Source organism: Xiphophorus hellerii, chromosome 23 (genome assembly GCF_003331165.1).
Source record: "Xiphophorus hellerii strain 12219 chromosome 23, Xiphophorus_hellerii-4.1, whole genome shotgun sequence".
In the NCBI taxonomy this organism is placed as follows: Eukaryota; Metazoa; Chordata; class Actinopteri; order Cyprinodontiformes; family Poeciliidae; genus Xiphophorus; species Xiphophorus hellerii.
This window is the reverse complement of record NC_045694.1, coordinates 25,384,634-25,408,821: the sequence shown is the minus strand read 5'-3', so window position 1 is coordinate 25,408,821 and position 24,188 is coordinate 25,384,634. Positions and strand designations below refer to the sequence as shown.

The 24,188-nt window shown below is 42.3% G+C and overlaps 1 protein-coding gene across 2 annotated transcripts; it reads left to right on the top strand.

Moving 5' to 3' along the window:
• The first annotated feature begins 10,546 nt into the window (after positions 1-10,546).
• On the top strand, positions 10,547-21,409 carry tbx22 (T-box transcription factor 22). 2 transcript variants are annotated; one of them, XM_032554327.1, is made up of 8 exons: positions 10,547-10,978; positions 11,281-11,494; positions 12,568-12,669; positions 13,691-13,865; positions 15,639-15,803; positions 17,385-17,449; positions 17,735-17,820; positions 17,916-21,409. In XM_032554327.1, exons 1-8 carry the CDS (start codon positions 10,846-10,848, stop codon positions 18,443-18,445), a joined length of 1,470 nt encoding a protein of 489 aa, XP_032410218.1. In that variant the 5' UTR covers positions 10,547-10,845; the 3' UTR covers positions 18,446-21,409. The 2 variants fall into 2 exon arrangements, with proteins under 2 accessions (XP_032410218.1, XP_032410217.1); XM_032554326.1 differs by having other exon boundaries at positions 15,636-15,803.
• The last annotated feature ends 2,779 nt before the right edge of the window (positions 21,410-24,188 follow it).

The following is a 24,188-nucleotide window of genomic DNA, read 5'->3' as shown; positions in this document are numbered from 1 at the left end:
CGAGACGCACGTTTACACGGACGACTAAGAGTTTCTGAAGTGAGGTTTTAATACAAGCGAACAACATCGTCTCGTTTGGCATCTCTGTTTAGTACGAATCCAGATTTTTCCAGGAAGCTGAAGCTAATGGCTAAGAAAAAAATAAAAGACCTTAACCACCTTAAAACAACTGCTACTTCAAAAACATGACGGGGCTTTATGCAAACAATATTTAATAAACCTTTTAAACTACAGCGCGATCATGTTTCCATGGCAAAACACACATGAAGCAAAGATTATTTACACAGGAAGTTGAGGTTGGAGGCTGTGCGCCGCCAAAATTCTTCCACTGTACAAAATGTCCTGAGAATATAACATGTAAACACAAACTGATAAAATAGTGTTAAACGTTTTAGCTTTCTTGCACTGACAAGATTTTATATATTATTATTGTTATTTAGTTGAAATGGCTGTACAAGTTAAATGAAGGGACATTTTCCTGTTGTTATTTCAGACCTTTTGAGACTCTGATGTCACTCTAAGTTTTCAGCAAGTTAGGAGTTTTGTTGATTAAATAAGTCCTCAATATTGATGAAAAGGTTCTAGTTCCACTGGTAGATTATTTCATTTTCCCCACGTCATAGGTGAAATGATCTAAACGTGGAACTAGGACTTTTTCATCAATATTGAGGAATTACTGACTTAAAGCAAGTGCTAAAAAAATTACTTGTAAGTTAGTTTTGTCTTATTTCAAATGTATCAAGATATTTGAACTAGAAACCAAATGTTGTGTTTTTGCAGTGTACTAAAAGAAGAAGCAGAGAAAGTTATCTACTGCAGGTACTTAGATCCTTTTAGCTAGCTAAACCTAGCTAAACCTCACTTTAAAAGTTTGAACTGTCCCTTTAAATTGGTACTGGTAAAGTACACCAAACACTCTTCGGAGTAGTTTTGAAAACCTGTCCATCCTTTCTGGGTGAAAACAGTTCCCACCCCACCGGTGGATCCCCCCTGGTGGATCCCCCCGGTGGATCCCCCCGGTGGATCCCCCTGGTGGATCCTGGTCAATCACCGGCCCCGGATTGGCTCGAGCTTCCCGGAGGAAAAAACACAGAGAGAGAGAGAGAGAGACATCCCCACATGCCGAGGCTGACTCCCATTATCAATTACGGCTGTTTTTGTTTCCTTTTACCACAACATTAACCGCACAGTTACTGGCAACCAGAGAAGGGAGGGAGACCGAAAGGAAAAAGCGATTTTCATCGAAAAGAATTAGCTCTCTAAACAAGTGAGATGGGTGTGGCGTCGAGCCCTGGATTTACAGCTGGCCTTCCGGAAGCTTTGTGGACAGATGAAGATCTATATATGTTTAATGGGAAGAGGGTGAGTAGCAAAGGGATAACTGGAGGCTTAGGAGAGGAAAGGGAAGAGGAGGGAGGAGATAATTCACAACACACTTGTGGTGAGAGCGGGAGGCAGAGACTTGGCAGAGATCTTCCTCTCCTCTCGTCCTCGTCCCTCGTTACCCGCCGGTCAGGCTGAGGCAGCGGGGGCCGGTGAAGGCTGGATGCCGTGGCACATGAGCCATTAAATCTTCCAACACTGTGGGCAGCGGGGAGACGGAGGGAGGAGCGGCGGTACCAGGCGTCATGCCCGGGGTCCCAAACGTAGCCAGCGGGGAGCTGCAAGGCATCCAGGAAGCAAAGAGGAACTCCCACTGTCTTACCCAAACCACTGGAGGAACTTTGATTTGTTATTGTTGTTTTTAATATGTTTATTCTGTGCAGCTCAACGCCTGCATTTCTCTAAAATTAGGCGAAACTCTAATAGGCCTTTAATCTCCGTTTCTCATGAGCTAAATGCTAATGTGGTTTTTAGCAGAGTGCGCCTTTTGTGCAATTTCCAGGTGATTTCATTAAAGGAGCAAAGCACATAAGGTCATTATAGTTAACTAACACTAATAAAAAATAAAAACTGAAATTGAGAAAATAGTTTTTCTTTACTGAATTAAATAAAAACGGCAATTAATTTGTGAAAATTATACCTAACTGGAACCATATCGTGGGTTTATGAAACTAACTAAAACATATTTAAACTACAAATGTAATTTGTTTTTGTGTTTATGAATGTATTTATTAGTTTTTAGACGTGAATTACATTTTTTTAGCCTCCCCTCCCTTTTAAAGAGACAGAGGCCCAATTTCAGGGCTTTAAATTACAAAGTCAGTTTTTTTTTAAATCACATTTGATCACAGCATTTTTATAACAACTGAATGTTACTTCACTGTGCTGTAGAATGGCACTTTGTGCCTGGAAAACGCATAATACTGCTCCTTTAATTTACTTATGAAGACCAAAAACACACCGTCCTAATTAAATAACTCGGGACTCTGGTCTCGCCAACATCACTGACTGATGAAGAAAAAACTGACTTCTTTACGGCAACTTATAGAGACGACAAGGAAAAAATGAATTCATGGACAGTTTGAACTGCAAAATGACCCATTAAACATGTGTCAGGAATTATAATTTTAGAGAAATTGCTGTAAGAATTGTGGAGCTGTTGGTTTTGGTTGAGACATTTAATGATACACATTCAAATACTATTTTATTCATTTGCTGTATCTTTAAAATATCCTCCGATACGTCCCTGGAGGAGAGCATGTGGACTTTTCTTTTAGCATCATAACTGGGCAGCCGACTGACGTTTAGAAACATCTTTCTGATTTTCCTTCACATTCTCTGAAGAGACATTTTTCCTACTGAACTAAAATCTCTACCTCTAATCAGCCGGCTGAGGGGACGCTGCAGACCTTCACCACGAAGAAGGGCCAAATTTAAAGCAGAGGTTATAAGAAGCAGATGTGATACTTCTCACACACACACACACACACACCCACGCATACGCACACCCCCACACACACCCCCACACACGCACACACACATACACACACACACACACTCACTCATCATCCAGCCGACGACATCTGAGGGTCAAATGAATTTGTCACAAGGTTAGGAAACACTCAGAGGACTTGCACCTCTTGGCTTTGTTCTTCTACACAAACAAAGCACAGATGATACACGTTGTTCTGAAATGTACGAAACTAGATTTGGTCAACTGCAAAAACACAACATATTACCAAGTAATTTTGGTCTAGTTTATTGTTCAAATATCTTAGTTCACTTGAAATAAGACAAAACTAACTGATAAGTAGCTTCTCAGCAAGAAACAGGAGCTTGTTTTGAGACAATAATTCCTTTATTTTGATGAAAAATACTAGTTTCATTGGCAGATTATTTCACTTATAATATAGGAAAAATGTCTTGTTATAAGTGAAATAATCTGCCAATGAAACTAGTAATTTTTCATCATTAAGGAATTATTGACTCCAAACAAGCTCCTGTTTCTTGCTGAGAAGCTACTTATAAGTTAGTTTTGTCTTATTTCAAGAAACTAGACCAACATTACTTGGTAATATTTGGTGTTTTTGCAGTGTGCGTATTTAAAGTGAGCCTTCACTTTTCCCAGCAGAGAGCTCCCGTCCCATTAGGGCCACCGTACAATAAGTGCATACAGCGTTCTGCGATCAAACCCTTCACACGCGTCACACTCGGCAGGTTGGAGGGAGTTTGACGTTTGGCAGCGAGCGGGCATCCGCTCCAGCACTCCGTGCCTAGAATAACCCTTACCACACACACACACACACACACACCCCCACACACACACACACACACCCCCACACACACAGAGAGAGAGAGAACACACACTGCTCAGCATCACAGTCCCGACATAAAACAAACCATCAGGGGGCCCCGTCACTTCCATTCAGCCCTGAGATACAGGCGGACAGGCCTGTTTATAAACACGCAAACACTGCCAGCTGGGAGGGTGTGTGCGCTCATACTGTATACGCAAAGATGCATGGCCGTGCAACTGCTCGTGATTACTCTCTGGGCTCTGCTCTGCAGCTGCAAACACACACACACACACACACACACACACACACACACATTTCAGCTTCAGCTGTAACCCAAAATATATATATAAAAAGACTTTATGTAAGGGTTAAAAAAAAAAAGAAGAGATGGATATTACACTAATAAAACAAGGTGCTAGCATTTAATAAAAAAGAATTGGTGTGATGGTTTGCTGCATTTTGTTTAGGTAGATTAACGTCAACAGAGCCAGAACCAAACGTTCAGCATTCAGCTTCTATGCACCACAAGTCTAGAAGAACCTTCCAGAAACCTGCAAAACAGCCGAAAGACTGACTTCCTTTAAATCAAGACTTAAAACGCCTTGGCCTGTTTAGAGTTGCCTTTGAATCATAACAAATGAAACGTCGACTCATATCGTCACGTTTAACGACAGTTGGAAAAATGTGGCTTTTCAGCTGTTGACCGCTGGTGTTCCTGTGACTTTGCGTTTTGGTGTTGCTGTGATGCAAAGCACTTTGAAATGCCCCGTTGCTGAAACGTTTTACCCAAATAAACTTCATTTACCGATGGGAATAAAGACACTTAGACACACTTCTAGTGTTTCCTAAACCGGACCCTCTGAATGAAATAAGTTCAGTCCCATCGAGTTGCCACCTGAGCTCACCTAAATGAATTTTAAAAAATCTGCCATGTTTGGTATTGACTTAAACATTAGACAGAAAAAGCAGCTTTTGTATTTTAATTTGTATTTCGTTAATCAAAGGGATGTATGAGGAATCCGTATGACCAACGAGTTAAAAATGTATGCATGAGGCTCATCTCCCTAACGCATTGAACAAATTTAGATCAATATCTGGTAGATAGAGGCACAGACACGTCTACATAACCAGGCATTCATTTCACTAATTTGTGTGAATGTTCTGTAAACTCTGTGCTGCTGCCAGTTTTGGTCGGGGTTCTCTTGCAAAACAGATTTTTAATCTCAATTGGATTTTCCTGGTGAAATAAAGGTTAATAATAATAATTATAATAATAATAATAATAATAATAATAATAATTGTTTAAACTAGTTTTATGGATGCAGAGAATCCGGACACTGTTGGTCCCATGATGGCTTTTTAAAAATGTATTTTATTGAGATACTCTTTTTTTGTTTCTCGTATTAATGTAAATAAATAAGAATTGGTTCGTGATTAAGCGGTAAAAAGCAGCTCACACTCTCTCGGTGGGAGTTTGATTCCCCCAGTTTGCCATAAAGAAACGTCTCGTCAAATCACACACACTCCAGCTGCTGCCTTTAACACACACCGTCTGGCTGAAGCCGATTAGCAGCCGCGCTAACTGGTCAGCCACGCCGACGTCTTTCACACCAGAGCGGTTTGAAAGGGATCCGAACTCACCGCCTGGCGGTGTTTTCTTCGGATGCGAGCGCTGCGGCTGCCCACGCAGGGAACCACTCTGTCAAGGGGAGGCACAAAAGCACAAAATTGAACATTGATTCTGCCTGACCTCTCTGCGTTGTGCTCAATGTTGGGAATATATATATATATATATATATATATTTTAAATGTGCCGCTAGGTTAAGATGCTGAACACATTTTATCTACAGTGGGAAAATGAATGGCATACATTTGATTTTTAGTTCAGAATATAAAATATTTCCGATTGACCCAAAAAGAAAGCTTTTTCTGTGATTTTTTTTTTGTCTAGCATCAAGACAACCTTATATTAACAGATTCCCAGGCATTTCAAATAGTACCTGCATTTAAACTATATATCATAAACTAATAGGGGTAAAAAACATTATATTGGTTGTTTTATGTTGTCAATATTTTGCCCTTCTCTGTTACCTGCTGGGCACTGAACATGACTGATGGTAACATTTGGTTAAAATCTACAATTAAATTCTAACAAATGAGATAATTAATCTCATTTGGATTAGTTATGAGGGATATGTAGGTTTTGTTGTAATTTCATCATTGCTACCCTGAGATTTTTCCGTTTTAACGTCCTTTATGTTTGTGGGGCAGTACTGAGGTTACCGTTTAACCCGCAATGTTTCATTTAAGGCCACCTCCACGGCTTTAACAACGAGCAAATAATTAGCTAATTGTTATTAATCAACAACATGTCGACTGGCTCGGAGGCGTGAAATGATGGCGGAGCTCCTGATTTCAGCCGCGCATCAGACTTCCGCCTCTACGGGAACCCGAGGATCTCAACCAAATTGGGTTAGAGTGTCGCGTTTCCGCCGAGGGCTCGTGTTGGGCCTAATAAGAGGAAACATGTGTGCCAAACATCCCCGGACAGGACAAACTCAGATTTGCGCTGGATTAGAAAAGCAACGAGGGGAAGGCGTTTCCAGCTGGGCCACCAGGACAGCCGTCCTCACGCCGCCGACATCTGCTGATGGAGAGAGGAAGATTTATGAGCTGACTGCTGAAGACAGAATGAAAAAAATATAAATGAATAAATAAATAAATATATATATATATATATATATATATATATATATATATATATATATATATATATATATATATATATATATATATATATATACTGTATGTATACAGTATATATATATATAATGTAAACTTAAATTATTTTGAAATTCCTCAAAAATAAAATTAATTAAAATTGGCGTTTTACGTTAAAGTCTAGATCGAAGATGAGACCATAAGTGCCTTTTTATGAGCAGGATTCTCCACGGGCACCACTGGGGTCCTTACATATCACTGCATGGACTTACCACTTTGTACACTGATGACCTTTAAGGTCATTAATAACTCTCAGAGAGACACCTTTGTCATGCTGCTTAAATTGGTGCAATCCAGTCAAACCACCAGATTTTTCCAAAAATATTGAAGGATTTTTGTCTTTGAATTCAAAGTTTCTCTCCTCAGCAACACATCAAAATAAAACTCCTATAAATCCGTTTTGACGATTGAGCACCGCCAGACACTCCAAAGATTGACCTTTCTGGACGTCCCCCTGGGATAATCTCGTAATTGTTTATTTTTCTGTTATGTTTTGGACCACCTGTCGCACACATTGTCCTCTTTTACGTTTCATTGTTCTTCTTACAAAACCCCCCCGAAAACAAACAGGATCTCTCCAAAATCAGAGACCTGAAAATTGTTTTCGACCAGAAAAGGCATCTTTACTCGAGTAGCAAAGTGTTCAGCAAAACGTACGCTTTATAGTGAAACGTATCAGAATAAGTAATGCGTTAAGCTACATCTTTTTGAAGTTATGCAAATCTCAAACTGTGTTGCGTAGAATCTCTCTTCAGCGTATATCCAAGCCTCGGTTTAAAGATTAAAGGCTTTTGACGCAGAATTGAGAGAAAAAATGGTGAAATAGCTCTTTAATCCAGCACTACAAATTCGTTATCAGTATTAGCAAGGCGACATTAGCTTACCCCAAGCACAACACATTGCAGCTAAGCAATAGAAAACATTTTATTTTTGAGCGTTCCCCTGGGCGGTGAGCCATATCCTCCAGCACCATCTCTGGTTCCAGGACCGAAGTGGCAAAGTTCGCTTGTACTTAAGTCCGGCTCTGCAGCCGTGCAGGAGGCTTGGCCCACGTTGTGCGCTTTGGCTCCCCAACACTTGAACGGGAGACGGAGACGTTTTCTGGGGAGGGGCTCCCGTCCAGGTTCCGATGGCGGAGCAGCATGTGATTCGGGTTGGTCATAGCTTCTCCATTTCCCGGCTGTTGTCGGGAGATTTCCATCAGCGGGCAAACCGAGCGTGCCGTAAACACAGCCCTCATTTGTTTTCTCCTCAGAGCAATTATAGCATGTGATTAAAACCATTTTAAACAGAGCCCTCGCTCAATTTTATTTGTGTAAAGCGGATCTATTTCATGTCGAGCCGTAATGTAATAATCCCGAGCTGTCATTATGGCCCGAGATCTCCATCCGATCCGCGCGTTTATGAGAAGCAGACTGACGCACGGCCTGACCGAGGAGAGAGAGAGAGAGAGAGAGAGAGAACTAGCAGGTCCCACCTACATAAAGGGCCTCAACGAAACCCTTCAAATTAATATGGGAAATGTTAAGTTCAACAGAGAAGCAGCGAGTTTCACGGAGATATTCCCCCCCCCCCCCCCAGATGTCCTGAATTTGCAGACTTAAATATTTGGCCCTTTGTTTCCCTTCCAATACTCTTAAAACCCATTTTATTTAGATATCGGCTGTCTGAATGTGGAGCGGCGATCCCGGGGAAAACTGAAAGGCTCGTTTAAAGAAAACGGTTCATGAGGAAAAGAGAGAAAGAAAAAAAAAAAAAACTGCTCAAACTCCAGACCATCAAATCGAATCGCCTTTAATCGAGACTAAGATTTACAGATTTATTCGAAAGTGACATTATTTGACAAACTCTTTATGACACGAAGCTCAAATTAAATAAACGCGTTTCCTGTAACGTGCAACTGAATCAGCTACAACGTCCGTCCTCAGCTAACAATAATAATCGTTTTTGTTAAGTCAGTGAGACGTAAATAACCCATTTGTCATAAAACGAACCAGAGAATGAATGAATGAGTGAATGAATGAATGAATGAATGAGTGAATGAATGAATGAATGAATGAGTGAATGAATGAAGGGGTTGGAGCAGCGAGTCGTTCACTGATGCTACAAACAAAATGAAGATTGCTAAAGTGGAAGACAAACATAAAAATAATTGACTTTCCACATACTGACACTCATCTCCCAACTCAATAAAATCATTTCTGTAACTATTAGAAAAATGATTAGAAATAGAAACGTGTTCATAAGGTTCAACATCTGCGAAAATCACAACGCTTTAGTCCAGGAGCTCCTGAATTATTCCTAAAGAAAGAAAGAAAGACAGAAAGAAAACCTGAATAAGTCAAATGTGTTGATCTGAGTTGTCTCTCTGGCTGTTGTCTTTAGGGTCGTCGTCTTGCTGGAAGGTGAACTTTGACCCCAGTCTCAAGTCCTTTGCATTCTCTAACAGGTTTTTTTCCCCCTAGTCCTATTAATTATCCCATCGACTTTGATCAAGCGCTCTACTGTAGCAAAGCTTCCCGCAGCATGCTCCTGCCACCACCATGTTTCAGGGTCTTGCGGGGCGACTTGATGTAAGTTGACCGACAAACGAAATGTCCATTTTGGTCTCATGTGACCAAAACTTTAAATGTTTTTTTTGTTTCTCCTCGTTTTGTTCATCACTGACTTCCTTCTTTCTTTCACGGACGTCCCATTTGTGAAGCGCATGACCGATATTTCTCCCGTCAACCGATTTTCCCACCCGAGCTCGCAGCAGCTCCTCCAGTGACACCGTGAAACTCCCGGGCCCCTTTATCCAATCGACGCTGCAGTCTTTGCCAGGTCGGTTGAGGTTTCCAGTCGCGCCGCACTCAGCGTGAATGTGATGTTCTCAAACGAACCACTGAGGCGTGGAAATAGATCATATTCCACATCGGGAGTTTTCTGAAGGGAGTCGGTTGAAGTGGGGGCTATCAGAGGGAGCGGGGCCGAATGCAAATGCACGCCACACCTTTCAGATCTTTGTTTGTAAAAGACCCGCGCGTCCTTTTGCCGCCATGTCTCAACTTTTGCAGGCGCTTTGAGTCGATCTGCTCCCATAAAATCCCTAAAGTTTGTGAAAGTGAAAAGCGAAAGAAGGAATCGGCGTGTGATTTTTCCTGCCTGCTGCAGATGTATTTGTGGATGTGCATGAAAAATATTTATTAATATCCTCCATGCCGCTGGTTTTGGAGATCGACTGTAAAGCAACAACTTGATTTGGGAAGATTTTTTTCACCATTTCCTTTTTGAACAGGTATTATTATGAACTACTACTGCTGCTATATTACTAGTAGTAATGGCAGTAGTGCTGCTTGACTGGCTTTATCTTGTGTTTCCAGTAAGAGTGGGCATTTATTATTTAATTTATCATGATAAGTTTCTTATCATTATAATAATTCTGATTTATCTTGGTCACAACAAGGATACATTTTTTTAAAAAACGAACTGTGTGTTTTTTTTACAATTAAAAAAACCTGGGATTTTTAGTCTTACTGTTTTTTTTTTCAACATTTGTTCAATGAGCATATAAATAATTGTCAATAAATTTGAAAAATATGACTAAATCTATTTTTTCTTTCTTTCAAATTTTAGTCATTAAAACACATTTAGTGATCGAAAAGTGCGATTTATTGTACAAATCGTAAAGAATCTTTAGGAGTTTCCTAAAGAACCGGACTGTCCGTGTGCAGGTTTCCCCAACAGCAGTATTTATGTTAGCTGATGTCAGTCACACAGCTGCTAAACAGAAGTAATAAATACTTATTATTCTCACTTTCATCGTTATCACAATAGCGCCACAAGACATTAAGATAAAACTTTAAATCCGCGTCGACCGCCGCCAATTCCAACATGCTTAAAATAAACCATCTAAGCCCTCAACAACCATTTAACATAGCTGAACAATAGGTTTTACTATAAGATCCTGTGTATATTTGTGTGGAGCGATCCTCTTCCCTCCCTCTGCGCGTCACGCAGAGGGACCAGAGGAACAAGCAAAGAGGCAAAGAAAAAAAAAAAAGAGGGAGAGAGACCGGGGCATGGATGAAGGAGGTGGGGAGAGTTTTGTGTCGAGGTGGAGAGGCGTGCCAACAATCAACGATTTCGGACGAAGAGCAGCGCGCGTCTCAGAGAACACATGGCAGCGCACCGGATCCGTTACGCAGCGTCCAGGAGTCGCTGCGAGAGAGAAGGGACTCCCTGAGGCGCCGCCGCCGCTTCTGGTGCCCCGTCCTGCCTCCTTTTCTAGCGGGACCCGGAAGGATAAATCTTGGGAATTCGGCCGGTTACACGCTGCTTTTTTTTTTTTTTCCTGTTTTTTTTTCTTTCTTTTTTTCCCCCTCTGTCTCCTCTGTCGCCCGGGATGCAGGGCCTGAGCTCCCGGGCTCACGCGTTCTCCGTGGAGGCGCTGGTGGGGAAACCCTCCAAGAGGATGAAAGTGTCCGAGAGGCGCGAGTCAAGCGCGGCTGCAGACGCGGCCGGCGGCATCCACAGCGGTGAGAACGCGCGTAAAGCTGGGGATGCAACAAAGTTCCACGCAAAGTGGAGGGAAGAAGTTAGATTTTTATTTTATTTTTTTAAATAATCTATTTTGTTTTATAATCCACTTGGCTACTGAAACATATGATTCAAAAGCAAATATGTCCATCGCGTGTCATGTTAAATAGAGCTTTAGTTCTGGAGTTATCCTAAGAAGGCGTCCCGATATTTCTTTAACCACCTTTAAAAACACCCCAAATAACTCAAACATATGTTTGTTTGTTTGTTTTTAAAACTATTATTATTATTATTTTTCAAGGCCTGTCCGAACACACCGCCAGACAGATGACCGTAGCAGGTTCATGGAGGCCTGGAGACGCGCCGGGACAGAGCGGGCCGGAGGAGTCGGAGCCGGGGGCCGCGGAGAGCGACTCCCGGCCGGACAGAGAGGTCCGGGCGGAGCTGCAGGGCTCCGAGCTGTGGAAGAGATTCTATGAAATCGGAACCGAGATGATCATCACCAAAGCCGGCAGGTAAAAAGAAAGAAAAAAGAAAAAACAAAACCAAACCACAGGCCTGACTTAGTGACCGTTCAACACAACTGGCTGTTCCAGTTTCCAGAATGAATGCAGCCCGTCAAAACGTTTCATCTGGTAGACAAGCGAAACTTTTCCATCAGATTGTGATCAGATGAATGAAAAATAAACCGTCCAGCGGACTTTTCTGTTTAAATCAGACAACGCGTTGTCTAAAAAAAACAAACACACAAAAAACCCCCATCTATGAACAGTGAACAGTCCACGTTATCGCTGTCAGTTACGAATGAACTCCAAAGTGGCCATTATCAGCAGCACGTATCGCTCCGGCATTTACATTAACTGCTCTGCGGTCACAGGTGCGCGTTTATCAGGCGGGGAAAAAAAGACCTTCCAACGCGCTGCGGCCGTTTAGGGATGAATAAAGAAAACTGATGGTTTTCCAAACAAATGAGCGGCTTATCAGTTTGTAGCGCGAGTTGAAAGAAACAGAAACCAATCGGGATATTGGGAGACATTTCCGTCTTTCGTCCATGTTTTACAGCGAAAAGGGCAGAAAGTGGGTCAAAGTTTGTTTTTGTGGATATAAATGTATATATGCAGCAATTAAGAGACCACTTAAAATGATCCGTTTCTCCGATTTTACGTTTTTATACGTCTACGTTTGAGTGAAATGAAAACAATTTTTTCTTTTATTCTATGAACTACTGACAGCGCACAATGAGAAATGGTCAAAATAAGGAAAAGGATGCAGCGCCTTCAGTCCTCAGATTAATGCAAAGAAAACAAGTTCATGTTCGTTTAGAGACAACAACGCTGGTGTTTGAACTCAGGAAGGGTTCAGGAGTCAGGGTCTGGTTGCAGGTTTTCTATGGGGTTCATTTTTCCCAGAGGTGTTTATATTCCAAAAAAAACAACAAACAAACAAAAAAATATTCGGAAGAATAATAATAAAAAATTAACACCGTATTGAGTTTTAATACGTCACAAAATGTATCGCAAAATTGCCAATATTATCGGGATATTTGATTTAATGCATTTCTTTTTTCTTTTTTTGCGCTTGTCTTTAGAAGAATGTTTCCTTCTGTGCGCGTCAAAGTGCGCAACCTGGACCCCTGCCAGCAGTATTACGTGGCAATGGACGTCATGCCCGTGGACTCCAAGCGCTACAGGTGAGTGGAGTCACGAAACAAACCGTGGAGATTCAACTCAATGCTTTCTTTCTTTTTGCTGCACCTTAACGAGTTAGCAGCTGTTTATAGCTTCACAGCTAAAAGGCTCTAATAAATGTACTTAATACAATTTGTTTAATTCAAACTTTTTTTTATTTTTTTTTGAAGACCATTTCGACCAAATAACGTCTGTTTTTATTGGCTGAAATAAACGAGTCGTCGTTCCAACTGTTCTGTTTTTTTCACTGGCTTAAACTTTGGACGCAGCGCAGAAAATATGAAAATGTGTTTAACATATTCAGTCAAGAAGCTTATATAAAAATACACCTGATTAGGGAAACACTCGAAATTGAAGATATTAATGTAGAAAAAAAACAAAAAAACAAAAAAAAAAACAGTTTAATAAGTGCAAAGAAGCAGCTTCACAGTTTCTCTCAAAAAAGAGAAAAACTAAACAGCGCTGGTTTGTGATTAAAACAAAAATAACAATAAATGTGATCATAAACGTGGTTATATTTCACCTGGTCTCAGATGGCGAGTTTGCGTTTTGCTCTCAAAATCCCCTTTTCATAAATTCAACTCTCTCTCTCTCTCTTTTCTTTTTATACATCTTGTTGTTGTTGTGCTAAGCCAGCATGTCTGGCCTCAGTTTTTGTTGCTAATATCTGAAGCCGGATGAAAAGTGAAATCCTTCAAGCCACACCTCTTCTGACAGAAGAACGTTCAGTGAGCTGAAACATTCATTCCTAATAAAAACCCGGAGAAACGCGTCGGCTTTACCTGCTCGGTGAGGTCAGCGGCTGCTGCTTCGCTCTCGCGTGATTTATCACCTAAATAAAGCAGCTGACGTTGGAAGAAGGCTATCGTTAAAATTAAAGTAAAATAGAAAGGATGCATTAAACTTTCCCAAATTCCTTTTTTTTTTTTTTTTTTTACAGTGTAGCTTTTCTTTTAGCCCTTTACTTGCTGACGTTTTTTGTTTTTTGTTTGTTTTTGTTGTTGTTTGTTTGTTTTTGTGCAGGTACGTGTACCACAGCTCGCAGTGGATGGTGGCCGGGAACACGGACCACTCGTGCATCTCTCCGCGCCTCTACGTTCACCCGGACTCGCCGTGCACGGGGGAGACGTGGATGCGACAGGTGATCAGCTTCGACCGGGTCAAGCTCACCAACAACGAGATGGACGATAAGGGACATGTAGGTTGACCCCCGGGGTCGCTTTCCTCCTCCTCCTCCACATCTGTCCTGTCGATCTGGGACGAAAACAAAAAACAAACACACAAAAAAAAAAACCAAGTTGAATTTAATCACTAAAACTGATGGGAAGAATTTCTTCTATGTTTTACAAGGGTAGATTTTTTTTGTTGGGCTTTTGAGTAACTTTATTTCAGTTTTACAGCTAAAAGAGAACCACAAATTGGTTAAATTCGTGGCTCAGGGTTCGACTTTCTGTCGACTTCCTGCCAAGTTGGACTTTAGCGATTCCCACAAATCCTGTGACATTTTATTGAGTTTCTGTAATTTTTCAAAACACAACACAAGCGAAGACGATTAGATCCTAATGTCAAGGTAGGACCAGACACCAAAACAGCAACAACAACAAAAATAAACTGATATTTGTCATTCAAATTTAAGCATCTCCTAGACTTGTTTTTGCAGTGTATGGAAAGCGGATTTCTTTTTGTTGTTGTTGTTGTTGTTGTTGTTTTGATAACATGTTGAGGCCGCGGCCTGTCCTCACATTTGCAAGTCGTGCCGGACGTCAGAGTCAGTTCTTAGCTTCAGCTCTCCTTAAGTCACCGTCACCTTTCCCGGCCGGGTCCGCTCCGATGCTGAGGGGCAGAAGAGGAAGGAAGTGGAAATCCTTCTGGGCTCCGAGAGCTGAACGTGGAAACGGCACAGATGTGGAGTCCGGGAGGGTTTGGGCACAAAACAATATTTACGCTAGAAGCTGAAACACAAAAGCACTTCGTAAGGAAATCAAATTCTGCTATTTAAAAAAAAAACAAAAAAACACTTTTTTATTACACCAGCTGCTGGACCTTTGGTTTTGGTTTCCCTGTTTGTAATCAGTCAAAAATGTAGATGAACAGGAATAAAGTGGATGATGTTCCCTTCCATCGAAAACACGCCAACAGAAAGACTTGTGTTGAGTTCAAATGTAGGTGAAAAAAAAAAGGAAAAAAAAGTGGCTTGGATTGATTAAATATGCGTGACTTTTAAGAATTTTGTTTAGTGTTGAATTTTGACAAAAACCCATGGGCTAAATTAATACGATTAATACATTTTTAACACATTATGGGTTAAAAAAAACCCAAAACGTATTAAAGAACCAACTGACTGTGTTAATTTCATAAATATTTCATTTCATTTCATCAACTGACGTGAAAATAATCATTTTTTTCTGGGTGTTGAACTAACTTTTCATGTTTGTAATTTTGTTTAACTTAAATTCAAACAGGAGATTTAACAAATAAAACCGATTTAGTTAGTCTATTCTAAACAATTTCACAAATTACTAAGCTGCAGTGATGACACACCTGAGCGCTGAGAACAAATTTTCTTTTCATTTTCTTTTGTTTTGGATCCAAATTGTTTAGTTGAATCCCTTATGCATTTTATATTTAGACTTACTTATTCTAATCCAAGTGTTTTATTATTATTGGTTCTGTAGAATAACTAAGCTTTCATATAGTTCCTTTTATTTTTATCAATGTAATCCGACAAGCTACACGGTTTCCCTTTATTTCACAGCAGTTGTTTAGTTTTATTGTAATATTTAAATTAAAAATTAAATGCCCGCTCTCATTCAAAATAAAAGTGGTGATGGAGCTTTTGGGGATTTTTCCATTACTTTCAGGTAGAGAGCTAATCCAATTCTCCTGCTACATTTATAAATGTCAGCGAAGAAAACACCCCGTCCAATTAACTTAACGAATCTCGACGTGTCTTCCTTCTGTCGGCCAGCAGATCATTCTTCAGTCGATGCACAAGTACAAGCCCCGGGTGCACATCATCCGGCACGACCCTCGGATGGACCTGTCCCAGATCCAGTCCCTGCCAGCTGAAGGGGTGGACACCTTCTCCTTCCCGGAGACAGAGTTCACCACCGTCACGGCCTACCAGAACCAACAGGTGACGCTTCACTGACACCGACAAAGACTCTGTGGTAGTCTGGCGAATACCAGCTGCTGCTTTGAAACGTTTTGATCTGAACATAATAAAAGCGAGCTTCGATTGGACTGCATGTTCAGAAGAAGAAGAAGAAAACTAAACTAAAACCAGGGCGTCAGTAATGCACGGGTTTCCTGATTTTCTGGGGCTCAGAAATGATTAGTCCCGCCTGCCAGAGCTTTGTGGTTGATTTAATAATTGCAGATTTAACAAAGCGTCCTAAAGCTGATTCTGATTTCTCTTTAAGAGCTGTAATTTAAAACAACATAGGAACAACATGAAAATAAGTCCAGGTTTTCCAGCTGCAGGCGGTCATTAGCTGCATCGCTACAATGTGCAAGAGAGTAAAACTGCAAAACAGGAATTAGTCATTTAAAACTATCAGCTTAAAACCTAAAACTTTTGCATCTTCAATGAGCCACATAGACAATAAAACTATTACTATGAGTTAAGTCCGTAGATCATTGCCTTAACTCTAATTCTTTTAAAAACTGCTAACATCTCAGAATCCATCATGTTCCATAATAGAGCTTCCCAAACCTTACAAGCATGAAGCAGAGTAACTGTAAGATAATATGTTTAGCCTTCCTGTTAGCTGCTAAAGGTTATTCACTCCATATTCACAAATATTACCTCGGTGAGAATTGACTGCCTTAGGTAGATGCGTTTCTTATCTACCTGAGAAATCATCAAGTTGGCACTAAAACAGGAAGAGGACGAAAAATGTCTAAGAGTGAAACGACATGCTAACGCTAGCTGGTTGTGTTAGCAGCCTGTGTGAACAGCTAACCTGCCTCCATAGAAAACTGGGGACAGTGTTTACTTTCACTTCTTCCTTTAAATTTATTTTTAAACACCTGACAGCAACTAAACGTGACTGGGTTTGAGTCTGTTTCTCTCAGCAGCTCTTTCCTCACCAAAAGTTGTTGTTTCTCATACATCCCAGTTGTAGTTAGCTTACATATGCTATGCTAGCTGGTCGGAGCACGGCTAGGTCAAACTGAGGGCGTGCGTCGTCTTCTCCGGAAGTGACCAGAAAGCAGAGGTTTGCTCTTTGTTGTGAACATGTTGGTAGCTGTGATCCTGTCTGGTCGACGTCACATGTGAATGAATGAACCTCCAGTTTGTGGAGCTTCAGTACTGAATGTGGTCTCGGTGAAACCATAAGTCCAGTGTTTTCATCTGCGAGGCCAGCCTGACCCTGACCCTGACCCTGACCCTGCCGCTTGCTGCCCTTCCTGCAGTAACAGAGCCGCCTGTGGGGCTTTTCATCAGGGCTCGTTTTACTACCAGGGAACATATTATTACAGCAGCTTAGTAACAAGATGGGATTGCTACAGCTGCCGGGGTCCATGGCCCGTTAAAGCCGGGCATAAAAGCGTACAAACTCCTCTCTCTGAACAATGTTTGACAGGGCTGATAAAATCCAAACAGAAAGGAGGGGAGTTCTGCCACGTTTCCCCTCCCGTGTGAAGCCGAGCTCATTGTCAGAGAACAGATGGCCAGCTGACGCTCTGAATTTGTTCCTCTCTTTTGGGCAAGATCACCAAGCTGAAGATCGACAGGAACCCGTTCGCCAAAGGCTTCAGAGACCCGGGACGGAACAGGTACGGCGCACCTCGCCAGACGCAGAACACCAACGCTTTTACTCTGCAGGTCGGTTAGCGTCATGCTAACCTGACTCGGTTAGCATTTGGCTAAACGAGTCATGAGGGAATTTCAGTTTTAACCACTGAAATGTGAAGCCGTGTAAAACCTTCAAATAAAGCTGAGTAGCGCAGTGCAGAATTTCACACCTTTCAGAATCAACATTTGAATTCCTACGTAAGGATTTTTAATGTTTACACAGTAAATCAGGACTTGTGTGTGTGTGTATGTGTGTGTGTGTGTAGGGGGGTTTTGGACGGCCTGTTGGAGTCATACCCCTGGAGAGCCCCTCTGAGCTTTGACTTTAAGCCTTTCTCCATCCAGCTCCAAGGTACTAATCTGAAAATCTGTTTAGATTTCTTGTCTAAAGTTTCCTACGCTTTCTCACATAACGGAGTGACTCCAGTTCGTGACATCTGTTGACAGGAAGCTCCCTGTCGCCGAGCAGCAGTGCGAAGAACTTCCTCCCTCTCTCGTCGCCTTCACCTCTTCTTCCGTTCTCCTGCCCGGACGCCGCTCTCCACGCTCTCACCCTGCCCCTCTTCGGGAAGGCGTCCACCGCCTCGCCCTCCATTTCTCAGCTGCCCGGCAGAGTCTTCTCCTCCCTGGGAGCGGACGGACTGAAAGGCGTTCCTTCTCTGCCGCCTCTAGCGGACCTACCACTTCTGACGGCGCTGCAGGGGAAGAAACCCCTTCACTGCAGGGATCCATGTCTGCACAGGTCCCCCGGGAGCTCCCCGTGCCTCGTCCCCCTACACAGCTCCCTGAGCCCCCCGGGATCGTCCCTCCTGCCTCATCTCTCTGACATTACGACCCCCTACTGTCTTTACAGCTACAGCTTTCCCCTGAGTCCCCAACTCACAGCTATTTCTAGACACGGCAAACTGAGCGAAGACACCACGGACTGCCTGCTGCGGCACCCCGCCTGGCAGCAGACCTCCAACCACTGCCTCTGACAGCTGGACTCTTAGGACCAAGCAAAACCGAACGGGGAGAAAGTAACTGACTGGGAGGTGGACCTTTGTATTTAAGAACGGTTCAAAACGACGTGTTGGAAGCTCAAGCACAAAAAAACGATCCTGAAGCTGGTCAATCCTGAGCCAAAACACCCAAAGTTGGAATAAATGTACAAACTTTTCTCTTCAAGGTGGCAGTAGATTGTTGTTGTTTTTTTACATAGTCTTTCTGTGAGGTTATAGTTATTTAAGCCAACTTCTTCACACAATGCTACCAAAGTGCATCGATAAGAGGAGCCTGGGTTATGTCAAATAATTAAAGTTTACTTTGGTCAAAAAGGTTCAAAATGTTTTTTAGCATACCAACGCAGAAACATACAGGGGAATTATAGGTATGTTTGCAAATATGTATATATTGTCAAATTCCTAAAATAATTGCTTGTATAATTTTTTTGACAAAAGAATCACTTTTGGCAAAAAATTGACTTGGGCCATTACTCTACGAAGGTGACGATATGTATTTATGTACGTACCTTACACAGACACATGCCGACGCAGACATAAAAATGTACATATCAGCAAAGTGTTTTCCGGTTTTGCATGACAAATGGCCCTGCATTCATCACGTGGAGTTCTCTGACAGCGAACAAAAGTGTGTTTTCTGTTTGCTCTGAGGATTCGGTGTCGGGCTCCGACCGATACCATGAGCTCATCAAGTCTCTCTGTGGTTTTCGGCTCGGTGCAACAGCTCCCAGAGTTCAGGCAGCCGTACAACCATTACGACTAATCAGAGCCTCCTGGAGGTGAAGTGATTGTGCTGCAGAGCTCTTTATTGGGCCCAGATGCACCAGAAAACAGACCTTTGTTCACCAACACAGTCCAAAGAGTCATTGTTGGAGAGGTGCAGACTTTCTCTTGTGGCTTTTCAGCTAAGAAAGTTTATGAAAATCAAATGAAATAGACCCAATGTGAGACTGCGTGTACCAAATGGGACACGCCTGTTTAGCCGCTGATGTGATAATTCCTGCCTTCAGCTTCGACTTCGAGGCCCGGTACCCAACCCTCCCTCTCTTCTTCTGGTGGTTTAGGCAAAGCGGGGGGATGGTGGCTGGAAATGGACTGTTTCCCGACAAACGGTCATAACCAAACAGCAATTTACTTGTCATAGCCGAGCGTGTCAGCGAGCTAACGTGGGCCGGACGGGGCGGAGAGGGGAAAATAGCAGGAAGGAGTCAATTGAGGAACTCGGGCTAAAGGGGGATGGCCCCTCGGTTTCAGCCAGCGGTCAGGTGCAGCAGCACTATCAGACAGCTCGCCCTTTGTGCACAGGCAGACACAATCAGCACCGGGTCACTCGATACTGTCTGTCATTTCCATGTTTGCCTACCTTGTAGGACAATCATTCTAAACTCCCAACTAATTCCTGATCTTTCAATTATACTAATTGCTTTCATCCGAGGAGACCTGAACTCTGCACCTGTCTCCGTCCAGCGTGGTTTAAGCTGACGCCCAAACTTGCTGAAAACGAAAAAGATGTAATCGTCTGCAGAGAGAACGGGGTGTTAGTTTGAGTTGCAAGGAGTTATGGGAGGTACAATCATTTTTGCGAGAATCCCAGCGCCTCTAAGATACATTTACCATCCTACGCAATATAACATGACATTCTGTCTGGCTGCAGAGCCTCTGATTTCATTCTTGACATGCAAAGTACAACAAAAGTCTGCCTGGAAGTGGCTGCGGAGTGAAGCTTTTATCAGCCTGCCGATGGTGAATGTCCTCCTCTGTTCCTCCGGCGCCGTAAAGCGTGTCAACATGATCCTCTTGTAGGTGGCGGCTGAAATAACACGGAACCCGTTCCGATTCCAGCTTGGAATAACACGAGGAGGGGACGGACGTCTGTGGGCCCTCCGGCGGTGATTGACGGGCAGTAAAAAAAAGAAAGAAAAAAAGAAAAAGGGAGGGAAATTTGACCCCGGGAGTCATTTGCTTCCAATCATGTGAAATGGCATCTCGAAACAGGAGAGAGGCTCTGCGGCGAGTTTAGAAGTGTAAACATACTTCTCATTCATTAGATTAGCATGCGTGACACACACAGCGGCGCAGCACAAACACGCCGCGCGTCGGTCGTCTCCTGCAGGACTCCACCTCGCTGCGCCCGCCGCGCTCGGCGCCCTGCGGCTCGGCCCTCTGCGCAGGCTGGACGCTGTTTTCTCTGCAAACTCAATAAAATCTGGCTGTTTATCAAGTCAAATTATGAGACATGACTGAGCACAGCTGTAAAACAAAAAAATAATAATTTGGAAGTGAAACCAGCTGTGTCTGAAATTGAATTTCACTCAGAGTGCAATGTGAAAAGCAAGAGCAGTTTAACAGTTACTGAGCGTTCTCTAAAAATTCAAAGAGCTGATTTCACACTTGATCATAAGTTCTGTTAAAAAGGATATGAAGCTGTAAAATGGAAGATATTTGGGTTTTACTGTCTGAATGCTCAAAGAACTTTGCAAAAAGCCTCACAAAAGTATAATAAACTATGAATTTTATCACCTTTTGTGAGAACCACAAACTTCCATGTGCTTTATTAGGATTTTTTTTTGCAATAGACAATTGTTACTTTTGCAAGGTAAGCTCCTCCCCCGGTCTCAAATGTCACTTATTTTTCCAAAATAAACTCTAATTAGCTTCCATGTCTTTGCTGACAAAAATCATCCACAGCATGATGAAGCCACCGCCGTGTTTTACAGTGTTAAAACATGTTCAGGGTTAGTTTTCCTCCAGAACATTATCTATGTTGGTCATCAGTTTTAGTCTAATGTTCAAGAGCAAATGGCTCTTTGGACATTCTACCATGGCTCTTAATAATTTGACTAAAACGGTGCAGAAACAACAATTTCTTTTAAAATATAAGTATGTAATTCAGATTTTATTTGTTTTTTTTTTTTTGTATGAGATCAAATCTGCATTCAATTTCCACAACAGAATGACTCAAGCATCAGAAATAAATATTGGCTTTTTTGTTTGTTAGAATCAATTTCCTCAAATATCAACAAACGTATCAGTCCTCTTTTTGTAAATGTTTTTTCTTTATTTTAAAACTTAAAAAAAAAAAGCAGAAATAAACTCGTGCTTTATAACAAAAAATGACCACAAAGTTTCTATTGCATATATCTATTAAAAATCTTTAAGCGAAAACGGCTCTGTGGTTGTAAAAGTTTCAGACTCTTGGTGTGAACTAACAGAAAACTTTCTCTCGGCGCTGAGAAACGTTAAATTGGACGTTTAACGACTTTGCGACCGACACTCTTCCGATATGTGCAACTCCTCCATTCTCTCATTGGCTGCTTCTCTTATGACTAATAAAAGCTTTTTCTTGACGGGAGCCTTTTAAAATGTAAAATGATTTGGACTGAGCAAACATTGTAGAACATTGTTTTATGATCTAATCATGCTTAATAATGACCAGTCTGGTGTGTTTAGGGGGCTGAAGCAAAGGGAGCTGAATACAAATGCAGGCCACACTTTTCAGATTTGTAAAAACCATTTACGGTCTTGCGTTATTTATCCTCCATTTCACAGCTTGAATTTCAACCTTAATTGAGGAACGGTTGATTAACACTTTGGCGAGGCGCTCAGTGTATTAACAAACGTCCTGGAGGAGAGAGGAGTGTGTTTCTGCGTGTTTGTACACATGAAAACGTGTGTGTGTTGTCGGGTTTCCTCTAAGCGGGCGATCCATCCGGCCCTCAAACCAACGCCATTCATCAGACGACGTGCTAATCGCCCCAGCAGCTCTGTGGCTCCCAGTTCTGTCAACAACAGCCTCAGCCTGTCCGCGTCCGCACGTATTTCTTCTCCACATGTTCCTTTTTTTTCCCCCATACTCCCCTGCATATTTGTTTGTTTGTTTTTTAAATATGTACAAAAAAAATAATACTTACAACATAAACCATAACGTCAAAACTCTTGCTTTACATAGTCAAGAGAGTGGGTGGAAGTATAAACCTGTCAATATTCCCATTCTAATCCATATTTATATAACAACTAAAAACATATTTCATAGTTAGCATATAAAATCAACATAGCCTCTATTTAATTTTAATTATATGAATGAGCAATCAAACAACAAAACTAGCACCAACAATAATTGGATAGAAATCTCATATTTTATAGCAGCTATACTCATATGTTTGTTTATGTGTGTTGTAAACAGTTTTGGACATAAGTTCAATATTCAAATGATTCCACAGTTTGACTCCATTTTTTCCCCAGCAGTTCTAAATATTTTGATCAGTGACTCCGCCCTGAACTTATGCATTTGCTTCTTCTTAAAAGTGTTATAATTTTTTTATAATATGCTTTTTATAAGTTATCGATTGCTCATGTTGTTCTTTGTCTGTGGAGCAGTTGCTCCAGGTGTCTCCACAACAACTTAAATAGGACCATTTGGACTGCAGGCTGCACTGTAAAAAAACAAAACAAAAAAAACATCTCTAACTTCCGATAAAATACCGGCAGCTGTGGTGTCCAGAATTTTACCGTATAAACACGGTAAAGAACTGCCGGTATTTTACCGTAAATTAAAGACTTTTTTTTTTTTTACAGTGTGGTTTAGACAACGCAATCCAGCGTTTCTTGTTGAGCTGAGATTACCCTGATCAATGGAGCTGGGCGTTTCAGCGGCTGGTTGAAGGCTGTCAGCACTCACCTCATGACCAACAGACACAACGCACACTCTGACCCGGGGCTGTCCATCACCTGCCAAACCGAACGGGACTTTTCACGCAGGTGTGCGTTTCAGTCCGCGCACGAGGGCGACCGACACCAAAAAAAGACGCCGGCGCTGGTTTTGTTTAGGACAAACCTATAAATCCTATAATTCTGGAACAAGAGATGCGAGATATTCTTTTCCTCTTTGCCCCGATCTCTTGTCAGAGCGGATGGATCGCCCTCCCCCGCTTTCGCTTCCTGCGTATGACAGGTTATCACTCCTCCGAGGGGAGCGGAGGATAAGAAAGGAGAGTTGGGTGAGGGGTAGGGAGGTGATTGAGTGATGCGCCGCGGCTGATGTATCGGATGGCAGACGGAGGGATGGAGTGATGGAGCAGCAGGAGGAGGGAGGAGGGAGGAAAGAGTGATTTAGCGCAGACCTACACTCTCCTCTCTTCTTATCCCTGCCTCGGTGCTTTCATGTCTCAACCCCGGGTCAGATCCGCCCGCTGCCCCAGATGCTGCTGTCTGTCTGCGCTGCCCTCTACAGGATGTGCCCCTCTCACCCCCACCGCTGCTCATCTATACTCGTTTAATTGATTTCAGGGGAAAGAGAGAGAGAGCCCTCTTCCCCCACCCAGTGTTTCTACACACACACACGCAGACAGCTTGCCAACAGCCAGGGCCCCCGGTGCGCACACACGTACACGCGGCTGACGCTGTGCGCTGTCAACGCTAATTCAATTTGAGACGCGGGAGTGTGACTAAACAGCAGACCCGCAGAGCGTTTTACCATATGCACCCCACACACGTTCACAACACGTCACTGTTCACTCTGACACGCACTGCTGTTGCCAAGAGTATTCACTCCTCGCCCGCCTTCGCGGAGCAGATTAACTTGATTGACATCACATTCTTACTTAATCCACTGACTTGAAGTTTGATATTGTAACAGGGGTGCATTTCTGAGGTCGGACGCTGATGCTGGACGAGAACTGCTAATCCATCTGGAAGGTGTTCTATCTAGTAGAGGCCAGGA